A 23,231-nucleotide genomic window follows, 5' to 3' on the forward strand; every position below is an offset into this window, starting at 1 on the left:
TAAGATAAAATGTCTTCAGTAATATTGGTTATTTTGGATTTTACTTGCCTTTTAGTATTATATTGTGATTTTTCATTGCTATTATTATCTGATAAATAAAAACATTTAACTATTTATAGTTAGCACTTAAATAATTATATATTTTTCATTTAATTTCAATGTAATTTCTTTCAAGATCTATATATACTTTCATAAGCTGTAAACACCCATAGCTTCAAAGGACTTCAGGTACTTGCCAGTGCAATTAAGAGTAGATTCCTACATATTTTTATACTGTACAAGTACATATTTCAATATATGTATTTTAATTACTCAGAATATTATTCCTCTGTAACTAAAAAATTGTTACAGGTATGTTTGTTGTTGTTATGTGCTGTCAAGTCGGACCCGATTCATAGCGACCCCTCCTTGGGTTTCCGAGGCAGTATCACTACGGAAGTACATTGCCCCGTCTTCCTTCTGAGGAGTGGCTGGTGGGTTTGAACTGCCAGCCTTCTGGTTAGCAGTCAAGTGCCTTTAGCCACTATGACCAGAGCTCCCATTACAGGTATAAGAATTGGGAATTGAAAACTTCTAATATATGTCATGTCATCACATTCCAGTTTTCCATTGTTGCGTTCTTTTCATTTAATCAAAAGTAAACCAAACACATATCTATGATATATCTGTTGACTATCAATGGAATAACAAACAGATATGTTTAATTATGAGAAGTCAAAAACCAAAATATGCTACCATACTCAAATATCATATATGCAGAATAATAAAACCAAATTAACCTAAAATTTCAAATATAAACTTGCTATATTATGTATATCAAGTCTAATAATTATTTTTTAAAAAAAGTAAAATAAACACATATTATATCACTGCATGCTGATGTTCATATTCTTTACTTAACAAATAAATTCACAGAAAACTAATGAACATAAATAAGAAATATTAATAAAACTTTTTATGTTTGTGTAATAAACATTGTGATTTAGCCTTTAAAAATCAATATACACACACAAACAAATCAAAATACTTGTATGGATCTTACTGCTAAAATGAAATCACTTTTTTTCCCCATGATATGATAACTATACTATTTTAGTCTAGGGTAACTGTAAACTTGGATATTACACAGAAAAATATAAACCAAAATAAATAAATAAATAAATACAAATCACTGTCATTGAGTCAATTCCAACTCATAGCAACCTTCATTGGGTTTCCAAAGCAGTAGATCTTTGTGGAAGCAGACTGCCTTATCTTTCTTCCACAGAGTGATTTGAACTACTGACCTTTTGGTTAGCAGCCAAATGTCTTAACCACTACAGCACCAAAATTCCATACAGAAAAGTATATCACAGATAAATATTTATTTGAGCTCTAAGTAATCTCTGATATTATATTACGTTAAAACGTTTTTACCAGTTTGCTATTCCTGAGTAAAATATATTAGAAGACATTACAATCTCTAGCAACAGAAGAAAGCTCACCTTATTACAAAATTGTGACTGTCAATCTCCTTTCCACATTCACTATCTAGAAGAATGCCAGAATTTCCAACAACTGCGCAGGTCTTAAACCTGCGATTTTTCATTGGTGAAACTTCAGGCAGGAGGCTATGCAGGTCATGAGAAATATTTAGTGTTCGACGCCTGTCGAGCACATAGTGTATTACATCACCAGGCTTAAAACTGCTCTTCACCACTGAGACATCTCTTTCTGCATCAAGGAAACGAAGTATGTTCTTCCTATATTGGAAATACAATGAAAGTTTTCCATTAATGACAATACTTCCAAGTATTACTTCCAAGTAATGTCATTTACAAAGTAAAATATGATGAAATATAAACCGGCAAACTAAAAATCTTAAATTGTAGTTTAATTAAGTGATAATTAAACTATCGAATTAGTAGATTTTAAAGGAAATGAAATATATTTTGAGTATTTACATAGGGATTGCTAATGATTTTGTAAGCATACAAAGCATAGACATTTTTTTTTTTTTTAAATATAACTTTTTTATTGTTATTTCGGTTAAAGTTTACAGAGCAAGTGGTTTTCCAGTCAGTGATGAAAAACACTTTGCCTCTGGTAGCGTAGTGGCCTAAGGCCTAAGGCCTAAGACTGCTAACCAGAAGGCTGGTGGATCAAACCCAACTGCCACTCCTCAGAAGGAAGATTGGGCAATCTACTTCTGTAGTGATACCGCCTCAGAAACCTAAGGAGGGTCATTATGAGTCAGGTCTGACTTGATGGCACATAACAACAACAACATCTAGTATAGAGAAAAACTAATTTATTAAATAAAATGCACTTAATATGAATTCTATATTATATATCTAGATATTCTGCTAACTTAAATAAAAGTTGGGCAATCACTTCCATAGTGATACTGCCTCAGAAACCCAAGGAAGGGTCGCTATGAGTCGGGTCTGACTCAATGGCACATAAAAACTACAACAAGAGTAAGCAACTTATTTTAATATTGTCTAGCTATGAGTTGGAAGCAACTCAATGATGGTGAGTTTGGTTTTTGGGTTAGGAAACATAGAAATAACTTTATATTGTTTTGTATTGTATTATAGTGAACTTTTTTAGGAGGCCTAAAATTTCTTATAAATATATAAAGTCATCTAAATCTTATGCATTATTATGATTATGTGAAGAAGAATAAAAACTATAGCACAGTCAATATAGTTGAACATTTTCTTTCAAGCTTATCAGCCTAGTAGCTAAGAAGAAGTGCATGTGAAAATAGAAATAGAAGGGAAATTCCTGAACATAATAAAGGGTGTATATGCAAAACCAAAAGCCAACCTTAGGCTCAGTGGAGAAAGACTCAAAACATCCCCCCTTGTGAATGGGAACCAGACAAAGATACCCTCTATCACTATTTAACATGGTACTAAAAGTCCTTGCCAGGGGAATAAGGCAAGAAAGAGAAATAAAAGGCATCCAAATTGCCAAAGAAGAAGTAAAACCATCTCTATTCACAGATGACATGATTCTATACATAGAAAACCCAAGATAATCAGCAAGAACTGGAACTAATAAAAAGTTTCAGCAAAGTGGTAGGATGTAAGATCAACACTCAAAAATCAGTTGTGTTCCTCTGAATCAACAAAAAAGATCTTTGAAAAGGAATTAAAGAAAACAATACCATTTATAATAGCTACCATCTTTTTTTTTTTTTTGGTCCATCTTTTTGGTAGCTATTGTAAATGGTATTGTTTTCTTTATTTCCTTTTCAGAGATAAAATAGTTAGGAACGATTTTCACCAGGGAAACAAAAGATCTATACAAAGAAAAATACAAAACACTGCCATAAGGAACTACAAGAGACCTACAAAAATGGAAGAACATGCCATGTTCATGGGTAGGAAGACTGAATATTATGGAAATGTCAATACTACCCAAAGTAATCTATACATTCAATGCAATCCTGATACAAATTCCATCAAAATTCTTTAAGGACACGGAGAAAACAATCACTAACTTCATATTGGAAAGGAACTAGACCTCAGATAAGAAAAGCAAGTCTGAAGAAGAAAAACAAAGTAGGAGATCTCACACTCCCCAATTGTAAACCTACTATAAACCTACAGTAGTAAAAATAATGTGCTATTGGTACAATGATAGACAAATCAACCATTGGAACAGAATTGAGAATTCAGAAATGGACTCATCCAGCTATGGAAAGCTGATCTTTGACAAAGGGCCAAACCTATCAAATGGGAGAAAAGATAGCCTCTTTAGCAAATGGTGCTGCTAAAATTAGATATCCACTTGTAGAAAAGGAAATAAAATTCATACCTCACATCATACATAAAAATGAACTCAATATGGATCAAAGACTTGAATGTAAAACCCCAAACCATAAAGTTCATCAAAGATAAAATAGGGGAAAATCTAGGAGTCCTAATTTAGCGTATAAATAGACTATCAAGCATAACCCAAAATGCACAAGCAGCAGAGAAACAATATGACTGAGACCTTTTAAAAATTAAATTATTATGTGAATCAAAAGACTTCTCCAAAAGAGTGAAAAGAGAACCTATGGCTTGGGGAAAAAAAAAAAAGAAAAGAAAAAAGGGACTTATTTCTGAAATCTATAGAAAACTTCAATACCTCAATTTTAAAAAAGACAATCCAACTCAAAAATGGACAAAAGACATGAACTAACACTTCACTAAAGAAGATGTACAGGCAGCCAACAAACACATGAGGAAATACTCACAATCATTAGCCATTAGTGAGATACAAATCAAAACAACAACAAGATATCATCTCACCCCAGCAGTAATAGCAAAGTTCAACAAGGCAGAAGATAAAATATGCTGACAAGGGTGTGGAGAGATTGGATCTTTCATACACTGCTGGTGGGACTGTAAAATAGTACAGCCACTGTAGAAAACAGTATGACATTTCCTTAAAAATTAGAAATACAAATACCATTTGATCTAGCAATTCCATTACTAGAAATATATTCTAATGAGTGAGAGTCAAGACATGAATAGACATGCATACCCATGTTCTTTGCAGCACCATTCACTATAGCAAAGAGATGGAAACAACCTAAGGGTCCATCAATAGATGAATGGTTAACAAAAGGGTGGTACATTCACACAAAGGAATGCTATGGAACATTAAAGAATAATGAAGAATCCATGAATCACCTCATAACATGGACAGATTTGGAGGACATTATGCTGAGTGAAATATGTCAATCATAGAAAGAGAAATATTCTATGAGTCCATTTTGTTTTTGTTGGTTATTTTTTAAAACATCAAGGAATGGTTTAGACAGGGAAGGAAATTTGCTTTGTTGGTTACCAAGTATAGGATGAAAGGAGATGGAAAATTTCTGACTAGTTAAGAGTCATGTATTGATTTGGGTGAAGAGAAAGGCAATATAACAAAGTGTGTAACCAGCACAAAGACAATAGAGAAAAGAAAGACACAGAAATGTGCATAATAGATATACCAAAACAAAACCAAACTCACTGCTATTGACTCAATACAACTCATAGTGACTCATCCTTGGATTTCTGAGGTGGTATCCCTATGGAAGTAGATTGCCCAATCTTCCTTCTGAGGAGTGCCTGGTGGGTTTGAACCACCATGCTTCTGGTTAGGAGTCAAATGCCTTAAGCACTACACCACCAGAATAGACAGAAGTAAATGTTATTACATACATAACACTGCATTATTAGTGGCAGCAAACAACAGTCTATGAGTAAATGAGTAGATAGGTGAGAATATATTGTGTGTGTAGGTGATCAGGAATATACCCATGACTGTGGATAGATTTGGCTGAAGATGTTCCTACTTATGTATTTGGGCTACAAAAAATATGCATATACATTACAGAAGTAACAGGGAAAAGAGTTGGGGTAGCTTTTCAATGACAAACAAACACCTTGAGGGAGAGAGTTATTGGCCCAGTGGGATTGGAACCATGGTCTTGGGGGGATATCAAGCTCAATTTGCACAACGTAGTATATAAAGATCTTGTTCTGCATCCTACTTTGGTGAGTAGTGACTGACATCTTGAAAGCTTTCAAGTGACCATCTAAGATGCAACTCTTAATATCCACTCATCTAGAGCAAAGAAGAGTGAAGAAAATCAAGGTCATATGGCAACAATGAGTCTAAGGACATGATGGATCATGGGACTTCAGCCTTCATGACCCTGAGATCAGAAGAACTAGATGGTGCCCAGTCACCAATGACAACCACTTGGAAAGGGGAAAAAAAAAAATGGAGATCTTGCATAGAGTGGGAGGAAAAAATGTGGAGGAAAATTCAAAAACACAAAAATGACAATTACTGGTCGGAAAGAGCTGTGGAAGCTCCAAGACTATGGCCCCAGGGTTATCCATCAAGCCTGGATCTGAAGTCACTTCTGTGGATTAGCACTCTGCCAAACAGTAGAAAGGCCTACAACAAAACACCTTCCCCAGGGACATGCACCTATTTGGTCAATCAACCATGAGACACCAGAAGGGCAGCATTTGTATAGTGGGAAACATGGACAGACAGGAGTGCATAGATAAGAAGGGCACAGAGAAGGGGTAGTCACAGGGAGGAGATAGGAGGAGAGGTTTTATTGTTGGGGTTGTAATTGGGGCAATGAAACCAAATGTGCAAGAACTGTTGAGAGTAAAATGAATCTGATTTGTAAATATGCACCTAAATCATAATAAAAAATTAAAACAATGAAAAAAGAATAGGTACTTTAGTGGGCTTGTTATGAGTTGACTGAGAAAATATAGCAAAAATTTTTAACACAATGCTTGGAATATACTAGATGCTCAATAAATAAAAGCTTTTATACCATAATTATATCTATCTATCTATCTATCTATCTATCTATCTATCTATCTATATGGTGGTTAAATTTGTGTGTCAACTTGGCTGGGCCTGGTTTAGTGGCTGGCAGCTGGATGTAGTAGTCCCCATGATGAGACTGGCAATCAATTCCATGGTGGACTCTACTGTGAGCAGCTGAATAGCTGCCTTTGGATATGTGGGCTACTTCCCATAGATAAGATGAAACTTTGGTAATGGTCTCTAGCTTATGGCATGCTTGAAACCTGCATGTAGCCTTGTCATTGTTCAGTAGCCTGTTATGCTCTGCTGACCTTGGGACTTTCAAATGGACTTAAATTAATGGTCTGCCATGTGGTTTGGTAACATTGGGACTGTGCCATTTTATTTGTCAACTTTGGCTTGTTAGCCTCAGCAGCCAGTAGCTGCCTGAGTGAAGGGATGCCTCTAGCTTCAGTGGGCTGGGAGCAAAAGGCACAGCTGAAGGTTGAGGGGCTTTCACCCGGCCCCTAGAGCCTGCCTCTTTGAACTTGGACTTCTAGCCTCCTGAACTATAAGAGAATAAACTCCTGTTTGTTCAAGTCATCCCATTGGTGGTATATTCCCGTCAAAGCGGCACTAGGTAACCAGAGGAAAAAATGGACAGGTAGAACACTGGACTATGTCTGGAAGAGAGCTAGTTGTTCCTGCATTCCTTTCTTCCATTCTTCCTTTTAGTACTTGAACCCTGTTAGTTTTACCTGGGTACTTGGGTGCTCAGATAGAACATTTCTAAGTTTCTCTCATAGTTGAGGTTGGTCATCTAAGTTAGTTTTCTTAACTGATATATAGGTGATACATAGGTGGATCATGTGAAACATAAAAACATTCCCAATTTGAGTCATTGTTTTATGGATATTTAGACTATCCCATACTTAATAAATTAATCAATAATAGATATGGGATGCTATAGAAACAAGCAAAAAAAAAATGGCATATACAAAGTAGTTAGATGATGGAACATGAGAGAAGACATATAGATGGCTGAAAAGCTGATGATTCTTGGTATAATATAGGAAAGCACCTGATAAAGCTGCTGCCTTTAATAATTGGAGACCCATGGCCTGTGTCTATTAAGCCAATACTCTTGAAGAAGGAGTTAAAGAGTGTTTGTATGCTGGTTTACATAGGTTGCTTCTTTTTGCAAGGCACTAAAAGAGGTGAAGTCAGGCATGAAATAGCCAAGTTGCAAGCTGAGATGAAAGGGAATACATCTCTGGAAATGGGTTGTAATCTAAACTGTGTGAGAATCGAGTTAATTGGGATGTCCCAAAAGTTTCTGAACCCTAATTAGCAACAGATAAGACTGAAAATAGGAGCTCTGGTAGCATAGTGGCTAAAAGCACTTGACTGCTATCCAGAGGGCTGGCGGTTCAAACCCACCAGCCACTCCTCGGAAGGAAGGTTGGGTAATCCTACTTCCGTAGTTATACTGCCTCGGAAACCCAAGGAGGGGTCGCTATGAGTCGGGGCCGACTCGACGGCACATAACAACAACAACAACAACAAGACTGAAAATTAGAGACATCCTAGTAGCAAGTAGTAAGTTGCCTTACCACTAAATTTATAGATTAAAATATCTTTTGAGTAGCTGCCATTAAATAACACACTGTAATTGAGTGTATTCCAACTCATAGGGTACCTATAGGACAGAGTAGAACTAACTGCCCCATAGGATTTCCAAGGCTGTATATCTTTACAGCCACCACTTGTTTGTCAATTTATTGTACTGTGGTGGCTTGTGTGTTGCTTGATGCTGGAGACTATGCCACTGGTATATCAAATACCATAAGGGTCACACATTATGGACAGGCATCAGTGGAACTTTCCAACTAAAGCAGTCTGGAAAGAAGGTTGGGGACATCCACATAAAAAATTGACCACTGAAAACCTTATGAAGAGCAGTGAAACACTGTCTGATATAGTGCCAGAAGATGAGCCCCTCAAACTGGACAGCATTCAAAATATGACTGGGGAAGAGCTGGCTCCTCAATGTATATTTGACTTTAAAGACATGGATGGAGTAAAACTTTGAGGACCTTCACTTGCTGATATGGCATGACTCAAAATGAGAAGAAATAACTGCAAACATCCATTTATAATAAGAACATGAATGTACAAGATATGAATCCTGGAAAATTGGAAGATTGTCAAAACTGAAATAGAACACATAAAGATTGATATCCCAGGAATTAGTGAGTGAAAATGGACTGATGTAGACCATTTTGGATCTGACAACAATATGGTCTGCTATGCTGAGAATGACAGATTGAAGAGGAATGACTCTCATTCATGTAAAAAAGAACATTTCACACTCTATTTTGAAGTACAATATTGTCAGTGATAGGATAATATCCATACACCTAGGAGACAAGTTAATACTGATATTTAAATTTACACAGCAACCACGAAAGCCAAAGGTGAAGAAAACAAAGCTTTTTACCAAATTTGCAGTCTAAAAATGACCAAATATGCAATCAAGGTATATTGATAATTACTTGTGAATGGAATACAAAAGTTGGAAACAAAGAAGAAGCACCTGTAGTTGGAAAATATGGCCTTGGTGATAGAAACGACATCAGAGAGCAAACAAAATAATTTTGCAAGACCAGTGACTTATTCATCTCAAATACCTTTTATCAACAATATAAACAGCGACTGTACACAAAGACCTTGCCAGATGGAATACAAAGGAATCAAATCGACTACATCTGTGAAAGAGGTAATAAAGAAGTCAAATATCAACAGTCAGAACAAGGCCAGAAGCTTGCTGCTGAACAGATCATCAATTGTTCACATGCAAATTAAAGCTGAAGCTGAAGAAAATTAAAACAAGTCCATGAGAGCCAAAATACGACCTTGACTATATCCTACTCATGTTTAAACACCATCTGAATACTATATTTGATGCATTGAACACCAATGACTGAAGACGAGACAAGTTGTGGGATGACATTAAGAACATCATACCTGAAGAAAGCAAAAGGTCATTGAAAAGAGGAAAGGAGCAAAAGATTGAAATGGATGCCAGACTCTGAAACATGCTTTTGAATGCTGAATAGCTAAAGCAAATGGAAGAAATTATGAAATAAAAGATCTGAACAGATTTCAAGGGGTAGCTAGAAAAGAAAAAGTAAAATATTATAATGAAATGTGAAAATATTTGTAATTAGAAAAACAAAAGGAGAGAATACTTTCAGAATTTCTTAGCCTGAAAGAACTGAAGAAAAACTTCAAGCCTTGAGTTTCAATAATGAAATTTGCTTCCAGCAAAATATCAAATGATGCAAGAAGCATCAAAAGAAGATGGAAGGAATACACAGAGTCAGTGTGCCAAAAAAAAAAAAAAAATGGTGGATATTCAATAATTTCAGGAAATACCAGATGATCAAAAACCAATGGTTTGAAGGAAGAAACTCAAGCCTCACTGGAGAAGTTGGTGAAAAACAAGCTTCCAGGAATTGACAGAATATCCACTGAGATGTTTCAACAAACAGATGCAGCACTGGAGACACTCACTCGCTTATTCCAAGAAATTTGGAAGATATCTTCCTGGCCAACAGAGTGGAAGAAACCACTTTTATGCTCATTCCAAAGAAAGGTGCTGCAATAGAATGCAGAGATTATTGGATATTAATATTATACAGCTATAAAATTTTGCTGAAGATAATTTTTAAAAAATGCAGCAGTAGATAGACCGGACACTCCCTGAAATTCAAGCCAGATTCAGAAGAGGTCATGGAGCGATATCATTGCTGATGTCAGATGGATCTTGCCTGAAAGCACAGAGTACCTGAGAGATGTTTACCTATGTTTTATTAACTATGAAAAGCACTTGACTGTGTGGATGATAACAAATTATGGATAATATTATGAAGAATGGCAATTCAACATTATTCATGCTCATGAGGAACCTATACGTAGATGAAGAGCCTGTCACTTGAACAGAACAAGGGAATAATCAATGGTTTAAAATTTAGAAGGTATGGATCAGGGTTATAATCTTTCACCACATTATTCACTCTGTATGCTGAGCAAATAATCTGAGAACTTCAAATTGGTGAAGAAAAACATGGCATCAGGCTTAGGTGGAAGACTCATTAATAATTTGCAACATGCAGATGACACAACTTTTCTTGCTAAACGCGAAGATGACTTGAAACACTTACTGATGAAGATCAAGGAGTACAATCTTCAGCATGGATTACACCTCAATATAACGAAAACAAAAATCATTACCACTGGACCAATAAGCAACATCAAAATAAATGGAGAAAGTATTGAACTGGTCAGGGCTTTCATTTACTTGGATCCATAATCAATGTCCATGAAACAGCAATCAACAATATATTATATAATTATATTATATAATAACTATAATATATAATACATATAATTATAATATATAATACAATATAATAATATAAATAATAAATGCATTGCATTGGGCAAATCTGCTGCAAAAGACCCTATTGAATTATTAAAGAGCAAAGATGTCACTGAAGACTAAGGCACTCCTGACCCAAGCCACAGTCTTCTCAATATCCTCACATACATATGAAAGCTGGACAATGAATAAGGAAGACCAAAGAAGAAGTTATGCCTTTGAATTTTAGTGTTAGTGAAGAACATTGAAAATGCCATGCACTGCCATAAGAGTGAACAAATCTGTCTTGGAAGAAGTACAGCTAGAATATTCTCTACTTCTGAGGATGAAAAGACTTCATCTCATGTACTTTAGACATGTTATCAGGAGGAACCAATCTCTGGAGAAGGACATAAGTTTGATAAGGTAGAGGGTCAGTGAAAAAGAAGAAGACCCTCATGATGATAGATTGACACCATGCATACAATAATATGCTGAAACATAGCAATGATTATGAGGATGGCACAGGATCTGGTGTTTCAATTCTGTTGTGCATAGGTCACTATGAGTCAGAACTGACTGTGAACAGTGCCTAACAACAACAGAAAATAAATGTGTTCAGAAGAAATTTAGCAGGGTTATCTGGAAATAATTAAAAGGAAATGGCTCAGAAGTCTAGCGAGTTTTTGAGGGAGTTATATTGCTAAAGAAGCCATGAACCTGGTTGAAAAATTCTGGAATTATTTAATCCTAAGGCTACCAATCATATACCAGAAAGAAGCAATCTAAGAAAGTTCTACTCTAAGTTTCAAGTTGGATATTATTTGCTTAAGTACCCTTTCTGTAAGGTTGTGTTTTAGAACAAGGGTTGTTATCATAACATTCATGATATATGAGACACATTTTTGTGCATTGCTATTATTGTTTAAACTCCATCTCAATTGGTACATTGAACACAGAACGTAGAATATGGCTTTCTCTCATCATTGAGTAAGAGTTATTCTTCAATTCACATTCATAAGCTCTTTCTTACTACTAGATAAGTCTGTAAAATAACCATCCCATATTTTTCTCTGAACTTTTTTTTTTTTTTGTTTGATTTGCTCTAAATAAGTAACTGTTTGGTGTGTTATCTAATTAGAAACTAAGTGGTTGTAAACCTTACTTTTCAAGATTTTATACACAACAGATATGTTCACAAGTTCACTAAAAAAGAATATGTGCTTCTTTTTTTTTCTCTCTCTCAAATATTCTGAATATTAAGTTCAGAATAAATGGAATTTATATTAGGGAAAATTTGTATAAATACCTAACTGATGAAATCACAGTGATTGATAGAAATACTATCAGTGAAAAAATGTATAGTAACAAAAGAAAATTGTGAAATAAGTAACTTTTTATTATATCAAGAACATAGTGATTTTTCACAAAAGTTAACAACATACACCAAGAATAATAATATACAGAAACTTTTGCAAACATTTATTAACTACCATTTGACTATTTAAGGGTCTCTGCTGGTGCAAGGCCTGAAGGATTTGACTGCTTAGGAGAAGGTTCGTGGTTCAAAACTACTAGCTACTCCATGGAAGGAAGATGAGATTATCTACCTCCATAAAGACTTATCACCTTAGAAACCCAATGGGGTAGCTGTGAGTTGGAATTGACTTCATGGCAGTAGGATTTTTTTTTTTTTTTTTTGGTATTTGACTGGGGAAAAAATAAGTAATGCTCGACACCTGCATTTCAACAAAAATTTTCATTTCCTGTGAAAATGATGGGGCTAGCTCTCAAATAAAAAACTTCACGGATGTGGTCAAATCACCAAACTTGATAGTGTTATTTTCTTTTGAACATAATTTTAGTGGGATGTACTAGGTGTATTTGAAGATGTAAGTGTATAATAATGGCATATATTTTTGTGAAGCTGAACTAAATAGATCAAAGGCTCTGATTGGAAAGAAAACTCCATAGCCTAGAAATCCTGAAGGCGAAATCTCTTGTACTCTTCCTCAGAAAAGTTAAATGCTTGTCAAATGATTAAAAAAAAAAGGTGGGAGAACTTTCGAATAACAACACTATTGTTGGTTACAGAAAATTGGCAGTAAAAACATTTTAGAATATTTTATTCAAGGTTGTTTCATTTAAAATATTTTAAAGCACAAGGCTTCTAAATTTATGAGTACAAAAATGCTTAATTTATTCCATTTTAGAGAAAAATGGTACGCAAACAGGGTTTATAAAAGTTAAGCAAAGTTTTGAAAGATGTCATATTTCTAAAATATAAAAAATAATGCTTAATAAGACAAATATTATGGAGTACAGATGATAGTTTTCTACCTGCTCTTTTAGCAGTATACTGACTCAGCATGTTTTAGTAAAAGCAAACACCACAAACATGTGCTATATAAAATAGTATATAGTAGAAAAAGGTAGAAAAAAAATTACCAATTCATATAGTGTAATCAAACTATATAAATGAAAGAAGTTTCCTAAGCACAACTATGAACAATTGTTAGTGTAGAACACCAGAAAGATTTAAAATAATTACTATGAATCAATAATGTTGTGACTTAAGTGCTTAATATTTTTTGGAAACAACAAAGAAAGGTTTGAATTTTTTCCCGTCTAGCAGTCTATGGGCATTTTTCAGATTATAGATGTAATGGCATATAAAAAGTTCTGTGGATTTGATAAGTCTAATTGTTCTTCAGCTGGCAAATCTATGTAAAAAGGAAAATAAACTAGTACTTAAATATAATTAGCTAAACGTTATTGGAAGCATGAAAAACTATTGTACTTACGTTGAACTGAAACAACACTCTAAGCATCACCAAGGAAAACACACATGCATTTGTTCAGAAGATCATTGATATGAATGAGAACGGTAGATTAAATAAAATTACTTCAGAAGGGAGAGACAACAAAAATTCAATTTCATTTTTAGGCTCCAAAACCAACATGAATCCCCAGAAACTAATCTTTAAAATGCAGGTGGTACTAGCACACATTTTAATGATCTGTGGTCAAGGTAGTGCTAGATGTTAAAAGCCAAGGATTGTGTTTTTTGTACATGACTTAAAAGAACAACAACAAAAATCCTCCTTAGATCTATAACTGTCATTTTCTGAGCATCATCTAACTTTTGAAACTCAGATAAGCAAACACTTAAATTCAGTAACTGTTTTAATGATAAAGATAATTGTAAAAACCTAAAATTAGGTTTCACTTTCATGAGACTAAAATACACAGCTGTAGTCATAACGGCTATTTTTTGCTAGGCAATATTGGCTTAAACTGAAAGGTGGGTTTAGACTGTTCAACGGACAAGAATAGATTCTGTACAGAAACTTTTCAACTGAATTTTCAACTAGAACTTCCTTTTCAGCATCACTCATTACTTGACATAGCAGTTGTAAAGGACTGGAGAATTAGGTTACTAAACATTGTTTTCACTTGCCAAATGTTAAATATAGCTAACCTATCACCAGGTGCCACTCTTTCTTGTCTATAGGTTTCTTGTCAACAACATGCACAATGCACACATGCTACAGCAACTAAAAAGTAATCTAATGGCAATGTGGACCCATTTGGAAAGTATTGTATGTCAAAAATTACAGCTGGAATGCAGAATTGAGAAGCAAATTTAGGTTATGCAGCATCTATTAGGAATCAGTTTTCACAAACATTAGACAGTGACTCCAGAACACACCCTAGGCAACACTATGTGGAGTATTATAATAAAAGAGTATTAATTTCATATTTTATGCCTAGAGCCTTTTGGAATCCCACCAGAATAGACACTTAGGACTATTGCTTACAGGAATTAACTTGGTATAGGAATAATATGATTAAGAATAGACCAAAAAGCATCACAGAAACAAAAAGTAAAACGTATAATACTCATTTTACTACAGAATGTCACAATTGAAAAATAGTATCTGAAACTGGAATGGCACAAATTTTCTTACATGTTGCTTAAACACTTAAACTTTGGAAAATATTTAGTTGCAAAAAGAAATTGTTTGCAACAACCAAAGGTTGAGTAGAAATATGTGAAATTTAGCTCTTCTGAATCCACTTGCAAAATCAATAAACCAAACCAAACAAAACAAATAATCCCTATGATCTTATTAATGAAAAATATTTTTAAGTGCAGATTTCTATTACAATAAAAATTACAGTCTGAATAAATTACTAGCATGAGAAAAACAAGCCTAATCACAATTTTTTCATTGTCTCCTGGGCAAATGCATTTGGAATTCTCTTGAGTTACTATGTTATTCTAAATTCTGATTTCATAGCAAATACATCAAAATGACTTATTTTACTCATGATTTCTATCTGGGTAACAAGTTCATTGTAGCATTGGTAGTCAAGCAAAATTAAGGTGTAAAGAAGGAAAGAAGGGTCAATCTTAATATATTAATGCTAATAAAATACTTAGTTTAAGAATAAGCATATTGCAACAATAGTTGCCATGTTAAGCTTTATTTTTACAACAAATGTCAAACAAAACAACTGAAATAAATGAATAAGTAGTCACAAAATCATGCCACTTTAAAGAAAAACAATATGATTGGTGGCTTCTTTTTTACTTAATACTACGGACTCTCAATTATACATCTCTCATTATTTTTAAAAATGTCAAACTATCTGATAAATAAAGCCTCAGAGATTAGAACAAAAATCACTGTATCAATTCAACTGACACAATTTACTAAAAAAAAAAAGACTAAGAAGTGCTAAATGTTACATTATTACCACAAAAATCATATAGAATATGCAAACTTTGTCTCAAAAGATTATTTCTGCAAGGCAATTTAAGCACTAAAAGAGCATTACCTTCCAAGCTAAGATCTTATCTGTTTTAGGAAAGATATCCTAGAATCAAATGAAAAATCCTAATCGCAACCAAATGAAGAGGCAAAATTGTTCCCCAAAACTTGAAGGAAATTATGTTTAGCTTACTTTATATTTCACAACCCCATTTGATATTTGGCTCAGCATTTGGTAATATTTGATTAGCCGTATCTCTCATTTTGTTATTTTAGAGCAAAGAAAAATATCATTTACTCTATAAAAAACAAATACAGCATGCAATTTTATTATTAAAGTATAATCCTCCAAAAAGTGCCCTCAGTAATAAGAGATCTGGCCCTCCAGTAAGACATGCCTGGGACTGAATATTGATTCTGCCTGTAGCAAGATGGTTAATACCAGATAAGCTCTTTTTATGGTTAAGTACCACCATGTATATTTTGGACTCACAGCGACCCAGAGTAGAACTGTCCCATAGGGTTTTCAATGTTGTAATCAGGAGAACATTGCTGGGTCCTTCTCCTGAAGACCCACTGGGTGGATTCAAACCATCAGTCTTCCACTTAGCAACAGAGCACTTATCTGTTGCTCTTCTGTTAACTTGTTGAAGTAGAAGATGGTATAAGAATTATGAGTAGACCTTTTTCTAAAGCAAAGCCATACATGAAAGAGAAAAATCTTTTTGGCAAGTATGCACATAGAAATTTGCAATTATGTTTAGTTAACCTGAAAACCTTGACTGTTCAAGAATTTTGATATATCATTATTCTAAGGGTTGAAAATTTTTTCTCAGACTAATTAGGATGTGATTAATTTCTCCTGAGGAGTAGCTGAGCTCACAAATTTCTTTATGTCCATTTATGGTGCTTCTGCTTCTTTGGATTTCCATACCATGCATGGAACATGACAAAAAAAGAAAGCACCCAAAGATGGAAACTGTTGTAAAAAAATGTTGAACATGACCAACGGATCCCTTAGTTCACAGATTTACTCACATGTGATGAATCTTAAATGTGTCATTTCTTAACTCACAATAATAAAGGTCATACTTGCCCTATCAATAAAATCAAGCCTTTAGAGCCAAACTTACAAATTTAGCCGCAAAATGAGTAAACTCTTTTCTAAATCCTGATGTATCTCCAAGTACAATGAACAAATACGGGGAACCACTTTTCTTAGACAACTCCCCAGAGGTACAGATGTGTAATAAATATACGTAAATCATTCTGGGTATGCTTATGAAGGTAGTGGAGGAGAAGAACTCTGAAGGAATTCATAATAAGAAGGAAAATTATGTGTATAAATATAGGAAAAACAATTTATCTTCAGTGACTGTTTCACATTTTAATGTAAATTGATAAATAATGTGTTAGAAATATCAAAGAGCATTTTAAGTTTAATGAGATATTTAAAAACGAGAAAAATGTGTAAGCATATTTCAATCATATAAGATTAAAAATAATCAGTTGTATGTCTCGAACATTTCAAAGTTGCATTTTTAAAACACTTGTAATATATGCCCACACCCACTCACAGACACAAAGCAATATGGTTCTTCATAAATGCTAGAGATGTGGGGAAGCAGAAGAGAAGAATAATAACCTAAGATACTCTATGATTTCTTTCCAGTATGATTTTTTAAGAAAACATATTTGCAAAAGCTAAGCCAACAATCAGACATTTTCATATTCTAAATTATTTATTACAGGTGTCAAACTGATTAATACTTACTAGCCACTGCCTCTTATAGGCAATTATTATTTTTATGAACTGTTTACACATGGTACAATAATAGTTTTACAAATTAGTCTACCTTTTCAAAGAAGTGACAACTTCCTATGTATTATTCAATATTTGCTTCTTTATCTGTTAAGGAGAGCAATTTAAAAATAGTACTAACATTTCAGTCATGTCATTGGCAGTAATCACTGAAAATAGATTACCTTCAAATATACACATACAATCCTCATTGATTTGTAAAATTATAATACTCAATTGTTTTAGTCAATGTATGCTTAACATCCTTAACTTGAATTTCATCCTAAAAACAAAACATATATTGATATCTGTTATGGTTCTTTTGTGCTGCTCTCAGAGAAAATACCACAAGTGAATGGCCTTAACAAAAAGGGATATATCCTCTTACAGTTTTAGAAGCTAGAATTCCAAATTTAAAGTGCAAACTCTAGGGGCTGAGGGAATGGCCCTCGACCTTGGACTTTGGCACTGCCTCTTGTTCCTGGCCCACTGGAGCTGGAAGCATCTCTTAGGCAGCTACTGACTGCTGAGGCTGACAAACCCAAGGTCAAGAAAGAAAATGGCACAGTCCCAAGATTATCAAGCAACATGGCAGGACACTAGTTCAAGTCTAGAAACAGTTCCAAATCATCAAACAACACAGCAGGCCACTGAGATGAAGAATCAGCTAAACACAGGTTCCAAATGTGCCAGAAAGCTCAAGAGACCGTTCTTAAAGCATCTTTTTATATACTGGAAGCAGACCACATCCTTAAAGCAGCTACTCAGCTGCTCACAGTAGATTCCATCATGGAGTTGATTACCAGCCTCATCATGGGGACTAATTATATCCAGCTGCTCAGCCATTCAAAATCAGGTCCAACCAAGTTATCACATAACCTTAAATACCACACACATCCATTTTTTGTACATATATTAGAAAAGCTTGGCCAGGTATAATAATTGTCAGTTAATTATTTACATATTAGATGTTGTTGGTAGCTCTGGTGGTGTAGTGTCTAAGCCATAGATGTTGTTATGTTTAATATATTATTTAGTATAACTAGATATATTAAACCATTACCATGCTTATTTTACATTACTCTCTCTCATTAAGGAGCTCTGGTAGCATAGTGCCTAAGGCACTTGACTGCTAACCAGAAAGCTGGTGGTTCAAACCCACCAGCCACTCCTCGGAAGGAAGGTTAGGCAATCTACTTTTGTAGTGATATCACCTCGAAACCCAAGGAGAGGTTGCTATGAGTCAGGTCCAACTCCACGGCACATAACAACAACATCAACATCTGTCATTAAGGAGTCCTGGTAGTGCAAATGATTAAGTATTCAACTGCTAAGTGAAAGGTTGTCAGTTCAAACTCACCAGCTGCTCCATGGAAGAAAGATATAGCAGTCTGGTTCCCTATAGATTATAAAACTTTTAAGGAGTTTTGATTTGCCAAAATGTTCTGGTGTGGTAGTTAAGGTTATTGTCAACTTGGCTGGGCCTGGTTGAGTGAGTGGCTGGGCAGTTGGAGGTAGTTATCCCCCATGATAAAACTGGTGATCAACTCCATGTAGGAATTTGTCAAAAGCAGCTTTACAGATATGGTCTGCTTCCTGTATATGAGAAGCTTTGGGATTGGTTTCTAGCCTTTTGGCAGGCTTGAATCTTACAATTAGCAGAGTCATTGTTCAGCAGCCCTGCTGATCTTGGGACTTCACCTGGACTTGAATTAGTGGCTTACCATGTTGTTTGGTAACATTAGTACTGTGCCTTTTTACTTGTCAACCTTGGGCTTGTCAGCCTCAGCAGCCAGCAGCTGAGTGAAGAAAAGCCTCTTGTTTTAGAGGGCCAGGACCAGAAGGCAGAGCTGAAACCCAAGGTTGAGTGACTTTCACCAAGCCCCTAGAGCCTGGCACTTTGAACTTGGACTAAAAGCCTCCAAACCATAAGAGAATAAACTCCTGTTTGTCAAAGCCATCCCATTTTTGGTATATTCCTCTCAGAGCGCACTAGGTAACTGAAACATCTGGTTTAGACATAAGCAGCACATCAGTTTAACCATAGAGGAAATTGGCCTACTTTTCCAGCTGCATAGTTAGGAAAGTCAAATCCTATTTTTTTTTTATTATTAATATGTTTATCATAGAAGAACATGAGACAATGGATATGTATAGACATTGGTTTTGATTTTATGAGTTGATGTTTCATTTAAAATGCCAAATGCTTCCAAAGAAATGGTAGTGTTCTAAAAAGCTTATTTTCTGATTATTTACCCATTTGAGATTTAATTATTGACATTTTTATTACAGGTGTTCACACAGAACTACTCATATACAGGACAGACCAAATTCATTTATAATTGTCAGAAAAATAGAAGCTGAATAAACAACACTTTCATCTAGTGTAATAAAATACAAGATCAGGATGAACCATCAATAGGGAAGAAATTAAAGATAATTCCTAAATTATATGTCCATTTTGAGTAATGGAAGCAGAAAAGAAAGTGTGCTAAATTTTAATACTCTGTTGATTTTTTTTTATTCTAATAGCATAAAGACATTATATTCAAAACTTACATATTTATTCTTAAACCTCTGACTGTATGGGGATTCCAGCTTCATGGATTCATATCCTTCAGTGAGCAATGTAAGTAGAGTTGGTTCACTCTTTTATTAAAGTATTCATACTTAAACTATAAATCAACTCTTCAATATACTTTTGCCAAGCCCAACATTTCACAAGTATGTTAAATTTATTATGCCTTATTAAAGAAACTCACCTAATCTCCAGGACCAAAGAGGAATTGATTTTCCAACCTTCTACAGAGTGCTGGAAGATTGAAGATCCAGCCTTTCGAATAATTTTATCAGAGCTATTGACAAGCGATCGACTCAAACACAGTTCACCATCTCTGAAACAAACAAACAAGAATAAGCTAGTGTTGTGAAAGTAAGAAAAATTTTGTTTAAGTAGCATGAAAAATAATTTATTTATCTTAGTAGTGAAAAGTTACAGATAAAATTTGATCTGTGTATTAGATGGAGAGTCAAGAACATGATGTTCATGGGTATCATAATGATGAAGTAAATATAACTTTATCCAGAAAAACACCTATGCATATCCTTTTGAAATGAGACTATTTTCATACTAAATAAAGGTCTCTGTGCTTCTTAAAGAAACAACAACAAAAACTCATCAAAGCTCTTACCCCCCCCACACACACACACACACCGTTCCTCCCCTCTACTTCCCCATTCAGACAATAGAGACAGGATATTTGCTCAATTCCTGTACATCTGTACAATTGTTATACTCAAGAAAGTAATTTTATTTTCCCAGAAAGCATTGAGGAATAATGGAAAGAACTTTTGTTTTGGAGGAAGATTCCCTTGAAATATCAGGTGATGATATTCCAAAAGGCATGTTTGTAAGTCTAATACTCATTAGCCCAGTGTTCCTGAACAAGTCATATCATTTTTATAGTCCACAGTGGCCTCACCTTAACTTGAAAATTATAGTAACATTATATAATAAATTTGTGAGAATTAAGTGAGACTCTGTAAATGAAAATCATTTAAAATGTACTATTGAAATACCAAGGAGCTCTGTTAGCATAGTGCCTAAGGCACTTGACTGCTAACCAGAAGGCTGGAGGTTCAAACCCACCAGCCACTCCTCGGAAGGAAGGTTGGGCATTCCTACTTCCGTAGTGATACTGCCTCGGAAACCCAAGGAGGAGTCGCTATGAGTCGGGGCTGACTCGATGGCAAATAACAACAACAACAACAACATTGAAATACCAATTTTTTAAACTGTGTTGGCCTTAAAGCATCTCAACAATGAGGAAGTTTCCTTAATAGTTAGTGGTGGGAGAAAACAAGGGTTGTTGTGGGAAGAAAACTTATTCAACGGTCTTTAATATTTGCTACTACACTGAAATATTAACTAAGCTACCCCCTTCAACCAATAGTGTCATATTAATTTACCACGTATTGCCTCAGAAACCCAAGGAGGGGTCACTATGAGTTGGATCTGACTCCAGGGCACATCACAACAACATGTGGTTAGCAGAGGTACTGGCAGTGGGTAGCAATGATGGTGATAGATGACTATAATGTCATTTATATTATTCAGTTATGTATAGCTGACAAACTCACTGTTCAACAAACTATTATTATTATTATTATTATTATTATTATTTTGGGGACATTTGTAGGTGTGAACATCCCTGGGTGGTCCAAATGGTTTATGATCAGATGCCAACCTGAAAGTTGGCAGTTTGAACCTACCCAGTGGTTCCTTGGGAGAAAGGGCTAGCTACTTCTATAATGATTACATTCAACAAAAACCTCTGGAGAAGTTACTCTGTCACACATGGAGATGTCATGAGTCAGAATCAACTTGATGGCAGCAGGTGTTTACAGGTTTGAATACAGACTCAGAATCAAAAATTCACTTGCTTATGGCATACAAACAGAAAACATGGCTCTTCAATATGTACATGTATTTCTTTACATGTCACCTTTAATTTTTTAGAATTTGAAAAACATAGTAAAAGGTAACATGACTCTTTGCTCATTGGAAAGTCTAATTCTGTGTTTATTATGTAGGCAATCTTCTCATACTGTCAACAGAAATCTTGTCTATATACTAGTCACTTGTTGAATTCTGTAATTGGAGGATTACAGTTTGATATTTTGGTTCACATTCTTTTCTAAAGATGTGGTACAAATTTGAAGCAGCACAAAGCAAAATATACAACTATATTCTGTGGAATTTAAAACCCTGTAAAGTAATATTTTAAACTATCCTACTGATGAAAGTGATACATTTGCCTGTCTATGTATGGATAGTAATAATCATTTTACAGAGGTCACTTAAGATACTAGGAAACATAGGATGCAATTTACTACTCAGTGCCTAATAAGTCAATTTTTATATTACATGTCTAAGGATAATAACTGCATATGAATGAAAATGTGGCTATAGGAAGATGTTAACCTTCACACTTTTTGAGAAATACCATCTAGATTTTCAACACAAACTATGACCATTTCTATGGGTGAAAAATCTTTCTAATCGTCATCCTTTAAATAACTGTAAAACCACCTTGTTCTAAGCAGAGACTGCTATATGATTATAATAATTATTTCCACGACCAATGAACATTCACAAAAAAAGTAAAAACATGCATGAGGTGGTTTTCATTCTTTCTCTCCCCCCACCCCAAATCTTTAGACCTCTTTACTGACTATGTAGATACAGACACATTTTTTACATGACAGAATTATTGCATGGTCTACTTAGTGTAGGGACCCTTTTCAGAAACTTTAAGGAAAAAAAAATGTTTAAAAGGTTAAGTCAGTTAGAAAACAATGCAATGCTGTCATGTTACTGTGCTGTTTGGATTATTTTCATTGAACTGGTATTAGGCTAAATTTCAGAATTTTGTCACTAGAAAAACTTTGAATAAAAGTAGCTACAACTGTGCACATTTCTTATGATAGCTAACATAATTCACATGTGAGAAGCTCATGAAAGCAGCAGTCAAGAAATCAAATGACATACTGCATTGGGCAAATTTGCTTCAAATGGCCTCTTTAAAGTATTAAAGAGCAAAAATGTCACCTTGAGGACTAAGGTGCACCTGAATCAAGCTAAGGCATTGTCAGTAAGTAATCTCACACTCATCTGAAAGCTGTCAATGAACAAAGAAGACTGAAGAAGAATTTATACTTTTGAATATAGTATTGGCAAATAATATTGAATATACCATGGACTGCCAAAGAATGAACAAATCAATCTGGAAAGAAGTACAGACAGAATGCTCCTTTTAGAAGAGATGATGGCAAGTCATTGTCTCGTGTACTCTGGACATGTTTTCAGGACAGATCAGTTGCTGGAGAAGGACATCATGCTTGGTAAAGCAGAGGGTCAGAG

General features: G+C 34.7%; 1 protein-coding gene across 1 annotated transcript in view; it reads right to left on the bottom strand.

Annotated features, from left to right (window-relative positions):
* Positions 1-23,231, bottom strand: part of ST8SIA4 (ST8 alpha-N-acetyl-neuraminide alpha-2,8-sialyltransferase 4) — a 149,088-nt gene that overhangs the window by 120,896 nt on the left and 4,961 nt on the right. Inside the window, 2 exon segments of the mRNA XM_007942481.2 lie at positions 1,485-1,742; positions 20,071-20,202. Coding sequence (XP_007940672.2) covers positions 1,485-1,742; positions 20,071-20,202 — 390 coding nt within the window.

Source organism: Orycteropus afer, unplaced genomic scaffold, assembly GCF_000298275.1.
Source record: "Orycteropus afer afer isolate SDZICR_OR568_19922 unplaced genomic scaffold, OryAfe1.0 scaffold00091, whole genome shotgun sequence".
Classification (NCBI taxonomy): domain Eukaryota; kingdom Metazoa; phylum Chordata; class Mammalia; order Tubulidentata; family Orycteropodidae; genus Orycteropus; species Orycteropus afer.